At 35.4% G+C, this 12978-nt stretch overlaps 1 protein-coding gene and 1 long non-coding RNA gene across 2 annotated transcripts in view; both read right to left on the bottom strand.

The window, feature by feature from the left end:
* Positions 1-3528: 3528 nt before the first annotated feature.
* LOC107719204 (uncharacterized) lies at positions 3529-4535 on the bottom strand. The gene is made up of 2 exons (XR_001637496.1): positions 3935-4535; positions 3529-3894 (listed from the first exon to the last, which is right to left on the bottom strand). It is a non-coding gene; the product is annotated as an uncharacterized LOC107719204 (long non-coding RNA).
* Positions 4536-4688: 153 nt separating this feature from the next.
* LOC107719203 (E3 ubiquitin-protein ligase MARCH5) overlaps positions 4689-12978 on the bottom strand; it is a 28426-nt gene continuing 20136 nt past the window's right edge. The window contains exons 3-6 of the mRNA XM_016526574.1: positions 7632-7762; positions 7369-7552; positions 5486-5652; positions 4689-5397 (exon numbers count right to left, since the gene is read on the bottom strand). Coding sequence (XP_016382060.1) covers positions 5281-5397; positions 5486-5652; positions 7369-7552; positions 7632-7762 — 599 coding nt within the window. The 3' untranslated portion in view covers positions 4689-5280. The remainder of the gene's footprint in view (positions 5398-5485; positions 5653-7368; positions 7553-7631; positions 7763-12978) is intronic.

Genomic DNA, 12978 nt, shown 5'->3' with positions numbered 1-12978 from the left:
CCAAGTCTTCACCATCACTTGTGTTTCTAGTGCTGAAATTTATTCTGGACTTACTCAGGCGTATCAAATCAACTGTATGCTGCATTTTTTAGAAACTCAACCATCTTATCACCTCCATCAAAATAACGAATACTGTTTCATTCTCTGCGAAACAAACTGTACAATCTGATATCAGCCTCTTAGATGAGTTTGGTTGTGCCACTAAAAGACTGATATACTCAGGCATCTCACTGCATTGGTTTTGGTGGTTTGTGTGTTTTTGAATTTAAAGGATTAGTTAAGAATAGTTCATCTAGAAATGTAAATTTAGTAATCATATTGGTTCTCATGTCGTTCCAATCCTGTATTACATTTTCTTTCACGGAAAAAGAAGTTTGAGTTCTTTTCCATGCAATTAAAGTGACTGTCAAGCTTTAAAAACAGCATAAAAAGAACCATAAAAGTAGTCCTTATGAGTTGTGCCTTATATTTCAAATCTTTTGAAGCCATTTGATAGCTTCATTAATAAACTATTCAAAATGGTTTTCATTAATTGAAATAAAGCTGAAATAAATATTAGATGGGGGAAACTTAAGAAAAATATAAAGTCAAATAAAATGAGTTTGTACTAAAATTGGTTAAAAAGCAGTCTAAATATTGTCATAATAAAAATGGCAAAAGCAAACCAAAACCAAAATTTCTAAAACTTTAAAATTTAAAATGAAAACTGAAAGTAAAAACAAAAAAAAACTATATAATAGTATATACATGATACTGAAAGAACTCTGCTTTGTGAGGAAGTTCAGTTCAAAATCTCAGCTGCTCTCAAATGTTTTGTTTTTCAATGATTTCAATGAAAGCTAAAGATGAATAATGATTTAAATTGCAGTCTGTTCATCACAAATCTATCAGATGGCTTCAGATTATTTGGGTTGTGCAACCAGTCACGTTGAAAATACTTTTTGGTACTTCATGGCCATTTTTTAAGTTTAAAGGGATAGTTCACCCGAAAATTTGATGTTTATCTGCTTACCCCCAGGGCATCCAAGATGTAGGTGACTTTGTTTCTTCAGTAGAACACAAACGAAGATTTTTAACTCAAACCGTTGCAGTCTGTCAGTCATATAATGGCAGTCAATGGGCTCCATGGCTTTGAGAGGCAAAAAAAACATGCACAGACAAAACCAAATTAAACCCTGCGGCTCGTGACGATACATTGAGGTCTTAAGACACGAAACGATCGGTCTGTGCAAGAAACTGAACAGTATTTATATCATTTTTTTTTTTACCTCTGATCCACCGCAATGTCCAACTGTCCTGAGCGCGTTCACAACATCCAATGAGTGATGTATACGCGCAACAGATCGCTTCTGCGCCGGATGTTGTGAACGCGCTCCGGACAGTTGGACATTGCGGTGATGAAAGTGTTTTTATTTTTGTATGAACTATCATTTATTTGGCTCTGGGTCACTGAATGCTTTTATTTTATGGAAAAAGCAGCATGGACATTCTGCTAAACATCTTTTTGTTCTGTAAAATAAATAAAATACAGGTTTGGAATGACTTGAGGCTGAGTAAATGACACTATTGTATTTGTTTTAATTTTGTGAGTGGGGGCGGGGGGTGAACTTCTAGATTGCTTTAAAATCCAAAGATGCATTTCGCATGCAATCGGAGCATTTGTTGCACCCCAAATCCCTTTAACTGTTCTAGAATTAGCTCAGAGTTCTGTAGTGACTGCAACAGATGCTTGTGGTTCTCACCGTAACCTGATGTCACGTGTGTTTTACTGTGGTGAACATTAGGCAGAATATTAGAGTAAAGATATCTAGAAGAGCAGGATTTAATGAGTTACTCTGCATGAATGAGTCTAAGATGAGGTTACATTCTGTTCCAAATCCAAGGAATGGGCTTGTATGTACCAAACTGCAGTCATGAGGTGGAAATGGTTCATTTGAAAAGTTTATTAGGTGGTTTTGAAGTGCATCTGGGGAATGTGTATCTGTGGAAGAGTTTTCGGTTTTATGATAATTAAACAATTGTATGAACTCATTTGTGTTGTTTTTGTCTTTTTGATCTGCACTTAAGATTTTTCTTTGGAGATTCTTGAGCCTGTTAAACATGAAGAGATTTTTAAAGGAATATTCTGCCTTAAAGACAGCTTGCACTCTGTGCTCCGCTTCACCTGTTATGCTATTGATTACTATAGAAAATTTCACCATTTCCTTCATTAATGGACGGCAATGGATTTAAAATGTACAGCTTTCAAAATTGAGTTTCCAAAGGATCAACTACTCGAATGTTTTCATGAGTTTTATTTATTAAATGATTATATTCAATCTTGCAATTGATGTCTATCCCTGTTTTTATATTAAGAAAGTTAGGGAACTTGCTCTCAGGACCCCATGGTGAATGGACACGTTACAAGCTTTATAAAACATAGGCCTGGTTTCACAGACAGGGCTTAGGTTAAGCCAGGATTAGGCCTTAGTTCAATTAGGGCACTTAAGTATCTTTTATAAACGTGCCATAGAAAAAAACATTACTGGTGTGCATCTTGAGACAAATCAATAGTACTAACATATTTTATGATATGTCCGTGCGAGTTTCTTACAGTTAGAACAGAACAGACATGCATTTTAGTCTGGGTCTACACTTAAAGGAATAGTTCACCCAAAAATGAAAATGTGATGTTTATCTGCTTACCCCCGGGGCATCCAAGATGTAGGTGACTTTGTTTCTTCAGTAGAACACATATGATGATTTTTAACTTTAACCGTTGCAGTCTATCAGTCGTATAATGCATGGCAATGGTAACAAAATCTATGAGAGTAAAAAAAACATGCACAGACAAATCCAAATTAAACCCTGCGGCTCGTGACGACACATTGATGTCCTAAGACACGAAACGATCGGTTTGTGCCAGAAACCAAACAGTATTTATATCATTTTTTTTTACCTCTGATGCACCACTATGTCCAACTGTCTTTGGGCGCGTGCACGGCATGCATTATACGACTGATAGACTGCAACGGTTAAAGTTAAAAATCATCATATGTGTTCTACTGAAGAAACAAAGTCACCTACATCTTGGATGCCCCGGGGGTAAGCAGATAAACATCACATTTTCATTTTTGGGTGAACTATCCCTTTAAGCCTCGTCTCTGAAACCGGGAGTATGTGTTACATTTTAAGTATTTCTTAAAATATGCATTTATTGCCATATTGTGTATTTATGTACTTTGCAAAATCAATGTATAGCCAGTAAAAATTGTTTAATACTTCGATATTTCAGAAGTCTCATAAATACCTCGATTCCTAAATGGTTTCAATACTGCGGCCTTAAATATAAAGCATGTAAATTTTGTGCCGATAGCAGCACCACACAATTGCAATCTATTTGTACTGTTAGTGACACTATCGTTTTATATGCTACAGATTTAAGAATAGACTATCACATAATTTATTAGGACACGTATTTGAAATCCTCATTATTATTATTATTATTAGTCCAAGTTAAAAACTCAAACTGCCCAATACACACAGTCAGGCATTGGAAAAATACATTTATTTACATAAATCAACCAGGAAACTATGAATTCAGAAGCCGTGTCTGTACAACGCATCCATTTTACAACATGTTCTGTATTTGGCATTGTGCTTCATCTGTACAACAGGAGACATTACACATACCCCACTGATATTATACAGCACAATTAGATGCTGAAAAGAAAGTGAGAATTTTAAATCCTATTTAGCCAACAGAAAAACTCATCTGCTACTGTTAGTCTTGCAGTTGGTGTAGCTAAACACTTTTTTTCTTAGCAACTAAGTCAGCATTAAGCATGTCCTTTCAGGGTTACGCCTATCATCAAAAGCTGTAATGATTTATTTGAACTCTATGGACAAATAGCACTCCAACAGTTAATTAGGCGTTAAGCTTAGTTATTTACACAAGCCTCTCACAGCCCACTGGAAGATGTTTCATCACAAACTCACATTGTAGTGTAATACTGCATTACAAAACGGTACTAGTATGCACTGCCACTGTCTTTATATACTGTTTTATTATGGTGGCTGATGGCTGGAGATAAAACCGATGCACTACATGAATTACAAATCATAAAACACAACGATTTTTTTGGGGGGGGGGGATGGCATGTTCACCAAATAAACCTGTCCTGGTGTAATAAAAAGGCCACTAATACTCTTAAAGTTCACTGTTCACACACGACTATTTATCTCTGGGAATATATTATGAAACGGGTTTATTCACAGCAGTTATGAGGCATCAAGGTACCATAATGTTTTAATAGTGATCAATTAAGGACCAAACACTGGATTCTCAGTTTGTACAGGACCCTTAACAGACTGACTCTATAAAAGTGACTCCCTGAAACTCAACATCACAAAGATAGAAATGAAACATGATCGGCTGATCGCTTCAATTATGTGAAGGCAGGCAAGACGGTGAATCTCACAAACGCTGTCATGTTTCACCCCAAAAAAACGACTTTATATTGATTTTGCATTTTAAAAAAAAATAGCTTATTTTCAGGATTTTTGCAATGTAAATAATTTTTTTGATTTAAGTTATTTCCATAACGCAAAAAAAAAAAAATTTTCATACAAAATAAATGTTCAATTAGAGACATTTGTATTATATATGTACTTAATTGAAATAAAATTGAAACAAAAATCATTGTGTCCAGACTTGCTTGCTTTTTTGTTGTTGTTGCAAAGCAATTTATTTCTTTTGATTTTGGTGTGAAATATAACAGGAAATGGGGAAATTCATCCGAGAAGACCACATAAAAAAAGGTTATTTTATAAGATAATTACGAGAAAACAGCTTTACGTATTCCTGTTTGCCTTTAGAATCTAATATTGCATTCACTAGTCTAATAAAAGAAGAAAAGATGTGAAACGGCACGTCGTCTTTTGCATGTTAAGGATGCTTTAAAGATTCATTTGAAAGATAGTGATTCATTTGAACATTTCTAATTCAATATAAAACAACCACTTATTAATATAAAACCTTCTTTCAATATTTATTTTTCCTCAGTCTCTTTCTTAAAATGTCAAAGCCCATAAAATTAGTAATGCACTCCCAGGTCTGATCAAATCAACTGAAACGAAGCTGAATCACTATTCAAACGCCAAACACAATAGTCACATTCACAAAAAAAAAGAAAGAGAAAACCAAAATCCAGCGTCTGTGAAAATGTCCTGTAGTGTCTCTCAAAGCTGCGTGAAATCAAAATGACGTGGATGGAATCGAGCAGAGGTTTGATGATGAGCTCAGGCCTCCTCCGTCTCAGGGAAATTGAGGATCTTGCGATGAGCTTGTCGGAGATACTGCTGCTGCTTGAAATAAACCTTAAACGCCCCTTTAATAGCCACAAACGCTATGCCACCCTGAAACAGAGAGAGAGAGATACAGCTCATCAGTGTGAGGATACGCGTGTATAAATCACTGACATCGCTTTCCGTGATGTTCTTGTACCAGAATGGTCCTCTGAAGGTTTGAGTTGACGCTGCTGAACATCAGTTTACCCACGATGGTGGCGATGGTGGGGAACACAAGGGCGCCGCACAGAATGCGTGTGGCTGACACGTGATCGGCCAGCGGACTGGCCTCCGCCGGGATCCTCGGCACTGGGCAGCCGATACCTGCGCGTGACACAATGAGACACGGGATTTATGAGCGTTTTTGGTGACAATTTCACAAAGCTTGTAATAAACAATATGTGACCCTGGAGCACAAAAGGTGGTCTTAAGTTGCTGGGATATATTTGCAGCAATAGCCAAAAATACATTGTATTGGTCAAAATTATCGATTTTTCTTTTATGCCAAAAATCATTAGGACATTAAGTAAAGATAATGTTCCATGAAGATATTTAGTAAATGTCCTACTGTAAATATATCAAAACTTAATTTTTGATTAGTAATATGCATTGCTAAGGACTTCATTTGGACAACTTTAAAGGCGATTTTCTCAGTATTTTGATTTTTTTGCACCCTCAGATTCCAGATTTTCAAATAGTTGTATCTCGGCCAAATATTGTCCTATCCTAACAAACCATACATCAACGGAAAGCTTATTTATTCAGCTTTCAGATGATGTCTAAATCTCAATTTCGAAAAATTGACCCTTATGACTGGTTTTGTGGTCCAGGTCACTCACATATAAGTAGTGATGAACAGAAATATGAGGCAGTTCAGCTTTCCAACTGTGTTCCTTTCAAATTATACTGACAGCTTTTTCAAATGATAATAAACTGGTTTCAAATACTGAATTTTGAGTAAATATTGAGTAAAATAGGTCTTTTACATTTTATTTGCAATAAATCAATTTTATATTAGTGTTCAAATTAAATTTGCAATTAAGAATAGATATATTAGGAAATGTCAATAACATCTATAACCACAATATTTAAAATATTAGACCATATTTATTTAAATTAAATAATACATATAATTATTAAATAATAAACACCATAACTATAATAACTAAATAATCAAACGTAAAAAGAATAAGAAAACATGATTAAATGTGGATATGTATACATTTAAAAAAGTCCAGAATTAAATAATATAAATAAAGATGGAATTTGTGAATGCAGTGAATAAGTATTTATGAAACTAATATATCCAACTGATATATATACATTTTTTTATTATTATTATTATTATTTTTAATTTCGTTAAATATTTATTTATTCTACTTGGTTGTCTCGTTTGGATCTTATTTTTGGTTAGCTTTAACTGTTTTGAATTTAAAAAGTAATTCAAATACTTTATAATCATAATGATAACAATTATCAACCTTAGATAAGCTATTACCCATAAATTAAATACAAATTTTATGATTATATTATGTATATAATATGTATATAATATGTATATTAAGAACTATATTGGATATTACAAATAAACTTATTTTAAAGGCTTTTTGCCCAATTTATTTTCAACTTAATAATAATAACAAATCAGCATATCAGAATGATTTCTGAAGGATCATGTGACACTGAAGACTGGAGTAATGATGCTGAAAATTCAGCTTTGCATCACAGGAATAAATTACATTTTAAAATACATTAAAATAGAAAGCAGTTATTTTAAATTGCAATAATGTTTCACAATATTATAATTTTTCGTATTTTTGATCAAATAATCGCAGCCTTGGCGAACAAGAGACTAAAAAAAAAACATTTAAAATTTTTTAATTATACCAGTACAGTATCTCACGGTTCTCAACCAATCAGATTTGAGAACCAGAACGAACTGTTGTATAAATATATATATATATGCCATCAGCTACTCCGCTCTCTAGATACAAGCATTCAGACCACAGACCCATCACTGTCTGTTGCGTCACCACTGACCTGGGAAGATACTGTTAAGGATCTGAAGCTTATTGGAGTATTTCCTCCAGAGGCGGAGCACATAATCCTCCCAGCGAATCATCTTCCCCAGAATTAGCATAACCGGGATGGTGGGCAGGCCAATCAACAAGAAGAGAGGATCGGCCCGTTCCATCACATCCAGACCTTCCTTATGACCCACAACCTAAAAGAGACAGAGATAGACAGATTCGTAAGAATCAAATAATGCCTGTGAAACATTTCAGCTGTGAGTGACGTCTCACCTGCATGACGGTCACGGCGCCGTATGTGACAGCCGTCCAGTAAATAGATCCCACCATGATTCCAGCAGCAGCAAACGGACAGGCCTTCGAGATCAACCTGTCTGCCAGATCCAGAACAAACACCACCGGCCCTGCACACAAAAACACACTGACTTTAACATATAGTTCGAGGCTAAAATGGGTTTTTAATTGCCGATGACAATATTTTGAAAGTCATGGCCTATATAATGCTGAGAGATATGGTGTACTGATAACAGGATGCACACAAAATTGGTGAATTTAAATGAACACTTTCTTCAAACAATATTTTCACAGAATTATGTTTACATACCAAACAATTATAACATAATGCCAATGATCTCAAAATAACTACGAATACACTAGCAAGGCTGCATTAAAATGATGGAAAAAGGGACATTTATAATGTTACAAAATCATATTTAAAAGATGTTCTTTTGAATTTTCTATTAATGAAAAAACCTGAGAAAAAAATTATCACGTTTCCTATAATATTAAGCAGCACAACTCATTTCAACATTGATGATAAGAAATGTTTCTTGAGCATCAAATCAGCATATTAGAATGATTTCAGAAGGATCATGTGACACTGAAGACTGGAGTAATGATGCTGAAAATTTGAATATATATTCAAATAGAAAAGTTATTTTAAACTGTAATAATATTTCACAATAATTACTGTTCTTACTGTATTTCTGATCAAATAAATGCAGCCTTGCTAAGCAAGAAACTTCTTTGAAAAACATTTTTTTAAAATCTTACCAACCTCAAACTTTTGAAATCTTTACAGGAAACTGTAAAAGGCTCTATATTGCCATGCTTATCATCATGCAGACATTTAAGAAACAATATCATAAAACAAGAGGGAGATTAAATAATAAAAACTAAGTGATGCTGAGGTCTGAATCATGTGACCATCATGCCTCTGGTTTCCCACCTCTCCAGCAGGGGGCAGAAGATGATATTATGATACATTGTGTTGGGAATCAACAGGCCTTCAAATGCTCTTCTCACTATATATGATTATTTATCCAAATTTGAGACGTCACAGCACTGCGAGCACACCAGCTACCGCAGATCATCCAGTTGAATTCACTATGTGGTCATCGTGACACGCCGCAAGGTTTATGGGACTGATAAGCACTTTATTGTCCCATGTGTGATCAATGATGACTATATCCTATATGACTCAGGAATAAAGTTTCACTGCAAAGCACAAAGTGAAACAGTCCTAAAAAGGAATGAGGAAACACTCAAGGTGGAAATCAAGAGGAAATCATGCAATATTTACTGACCTGCTTTCCTCTCAACCTATAAATACCCTCCACTGCAGGAGATCTCTAGGACGACTCTCTGGATTTTCACATTCATTCTCTGGTGAATCAGGACTTTATTTTAACTCACAGTTTCCAGATACATCAAACATGGAGCATTTTACTTCATTACTGTATATGGAACCGCAGCTTTATCCACTACAGAACTTAAAAGAATAGAAGTTTAACACAAAAAAATCATTTCAGATTAATATCTACTGAGCATATAAATTAGATATAAGCTTACAGTCATTACTTCAAAACCAAAGAATACACAACTGTCCTAAAATATACAAATTCATCTCTCCACCAAAAAGTTACTGTATAGGTTGTGAAAAGTTTCTGTGTAAATTAACCTTCAGCACACATTAATTCAGCTCTCAAATGCAGAGCAGACACTCTTCAGGCATGCGTGTGTGTGTGTGTGTGTGTGTGTGTGTGTGTGCGTGCGGCAGGATCACTGACCCCTCTCGAGAATATTAATATGGAATATTCTGATGACAGCGCTGGAATCTGGTTCACGCTCTCTCTAGCACTGCAATGTCAACCTAATGGCTACTGGCAATAGGAATCGCTCGGGCATTTCTGCTGCCGGCCACAGATTCCATTATTAAAAGGGTCATATGATGCTGCTAAAAAGAACATTATTTTGTGTATTTGGTGTAATGAAATGTGTTTATGCGGTTTAAAGTAAAAAAAACACATTATTTTCCACATACTGTACTGTGGGGGCGTGTTCGAACGAGCCGTTTTAGGTAGGTGTGGCTAACTCTTAACTTTTATAAAGAATATCTCTTTGGATTTGAGACTTTAGTCTTTGCAACTTTACAGATCTTCTTTATGCACCAAGAGCTTGTAACACTCTAAAGAGAAAGGAAAAAATGAAATCGCATCATATGACCCCTTTAAAATCATTCAAAATCAACTCCACTTAGCAGGAATACATCTGCAGTCTATTCTTCCTCGTTTTACACCAGCTTCACTGCTCTGCCAAAGAACTGCAGTGGAACAAGGACGTTCTGTTCCCTACAAACCCTCTCCAATGCCAGGCTGCATAAAACAACTACAGTGTGAAGTCATCTCTTCAAGCTGCACTGCTCTGAAAAACATCTTGAAAGTTAATCAGGAGTAGTATATGTGGAAAAAGACAGATGGTCTTTCACCTTCATAGTCATGTAATGGCTTTAGTATTCAGCTACCTGCCTTGGGAGCATTTTAAGGCATCATACATAAAAATGATGCTGCCTTCAGAGATTAAGATATAATTATTTATGCCAAATTCTAAGAAATCAATGCATATACCCTTCATGGATATCATATGTACACATACATATTTAGAAATTTTTGTACCAAATCATAGGGAAAAGAAAAAAATCCTAGTAGTCATATAACTAAGCTTTTTTTAAAGATATTTTTTTCTTTTGATATAATTATTTAGTCCAAATTTTATGGAATTGCTGCATGTATCCTTAATGCATATCATATTTTTTCATATTACAGTTCGATTTCACAATTCGAAAAAATCTTAAATGTTAAAAAAATCTTAAAATCTTAGTCATAAAACTAAGCTTCTTGTTTTTTTGTTTGTTTTTTTCAAGAAAAATATAATTTATGATACTGAAGATTGAAGAAATGGCTGATGACTGATGAAAATTCAGCCTTGCCACCACAGGAATAAATTATATTTTAAAGTATATTAAAATAGAAAACAGTTATTTTAATTTGTATTGATATTTCACAATATTATTGCTTTTACCGTTTTTTTTTTTTTTTGCTCAAATAACAAAACTTCTTAAAAAAAAAAAAAAACATTAAAAGTCTCTTTTGATTACTTTAATGCGTCCTTGGTAAATAAAAGTATTAATTTCTTAAAAAACAAATACTGACCATAAACTTTTGACTTGTAGTGTATATTTCATTCAATATTGTAAAGTACAGATTAAAAATGATTCATGAATTTAACCAACTCATTAAAAAGAATCAGTTCAAAGAGCAATTTGAAACTCACTTCACTATTCACACATCTTTTGTTTCCCAATCTTTCTCAGTCGTCACATTCAATTCAGAAGACAAGCTCACAATGCAGCTAAAACATGCAATAGTTTTGCCGAGGAACCATAGATTAAGCAGCGGTGCAGGAAACCCTCATATTCACGAGCTGTGACGTTCATCTCTCTGACTGCGTCAGTCTGCTTTGCTCTCGTTCCTACAGTTTGAAAGTTAGACGGGGAGCATGATTGGTGCAATTTCACAGCTGGCCACGGTCACCCTGACAACCATATCCCAGAATAAACCCATCGCTGTGGAAAGAGACGGAGAGCGAGAGAGGACGACAGACTGGCCCTCAGGAGGAAGATTACTAGCACAGCGTGAAGAGAAACTAATGTTGTTATACTCTCGAACCTGATCAATTTACATAAGTGATGAAACACAAGAGGATGAAAAGTGACATTTCGCTTCATGAGCAGCGGATTACTGGAATCACAAGCAAATCCTCATCACCAATATCAAAAGAGGGATTTCTCTGGAATCAGGATTGACCTACTAAGTACAAAAAAAACTAAATAAACAAGCGCAACTATTCATAACTACTGCAGTGACATTTGATGAAGGTTGACAAAGTCTGAAAGTATGTCACAAATGTCTAGAATTTTGCTTGTCATCTGTGGAATGTGGAAGTGAACTTTATTCTATTCCTAGCAAAGGCAGGGCAGTTTATTGAATATTTTCACTTTCAATTTAGCCATTAAAATAATCTCTTTTTTAAAAGAAATTAATACTATTTTTAATTTGATCGAAAGTTGACAGTAAAGACATTTTTTATAATGCTAAGAAATATTTCTATCACACAGCAGCAGAATAGGTTGTCAGTCCTGTATTTGAGTCTTTAATACGGTTACGTTCACACACAGTACGGTTATTTACAGGCGTGACAACCGCATTCTGTAACCAAACTCACAGCTGTAAATCTTCAGGACTCACAGCCGCATTCTCGGGACACACGCGCTGTGTGAACGGAACCGGACTGGTCAACTAGTTGTCTGTCACGTCATACAGTGCGAGAGAGAGCCGCTCTGCTTCAGACGGGTTCTGCGCGCGATTAAAATGCTCCGCTCTCCACCCAGATTTAAAAGCTGCTGTCGGTTAATGAAGATTTGACTAAGAACTCGCGGCTCGATTGGACTCTTGTCGTGTATTATGGACGTCGCCATCTTTGATCACTGTCGCTATGGTTACTGGTAAGGAATATGGGCTTAACGCCCGTTGCACGTTCATACCTTTATACAGTCTATGGTTCATACAGACAGTATTCCAAACGCAACTGTTATTTACAGGCGTGACAACCGCATTCTGTAACCAAACTCACAGCTGTAAATCTTCAGGACTCACAGCCGCATTCTCGGGACACACGCGCTGTGTGAACGGAACCGGACTGGTCAACTAGTTGTCTGTCACGTCATACAGTGCGAGAGAGAGCCGCTCTGCTTCAGAAACGCGCGTTTACCGTGTGTTATGTGTTTTCGGTAACTTACAGTAACGGAGAAATGAGCTGCGTGTCATCTGAAAGTGGGGAATCATGAAAAAAAAATGTATCACGTTTTCACAAAAATATTAAGCTTTCAACATAAGAAATGTTTCTTGAGCAACAAATCATCATATAAGAATGATTTCTGAAAGATCATGAGACACTGAATTCACATAGGAAATGTAAAATTGTAATAATATTTTACAATATCAACTGTTTTTACCATATTTTGATCATATAGACCAATTTGGAGTAGACGTCACAGTTACGTCACTTGCAGCTGCGCGCGCATAGTGGTGGCAGAAAAACACTGGGAACAAGTGGAGGGAAACGGGTAAAATCTTTTTTTTTTTTCTCCATGGAATAAGAGAAAAAAATGTATTGTTGTGCCTTTGGATGTCAGAATCGGAATGCAAATAATTTTTATATAACACTGTCATCAAAGAGGCCATTTGAAGCTAAACGCAGACGTTTAAACGGACAGACTATG

This window comes from Sinocyclocheilus rhinocerous, unplaced genomic scaffold (genome assembly GCF_001515625.1).
Source record: "Sinocyclocheilus rhinocerous isolate Xijiao unplaced genomic scaffold, SAMN03320098_v1.1 scaffold513, whole genome shotgun sequence".
In the NCBI taxonomy this organism is placed as follows: domain Eukaryota; kingdom Metazoa; phylum Chordata; class Actinopteri; order Cypriniformes; family Cyprinidae; genus Sinocyclocheilus; species Sinocyclocheilus rhinocerous.
Note: the sequence above shows the minus strand (reverse complement) of the source record. Positions and strands in the feature narration are given on the sequence as shown.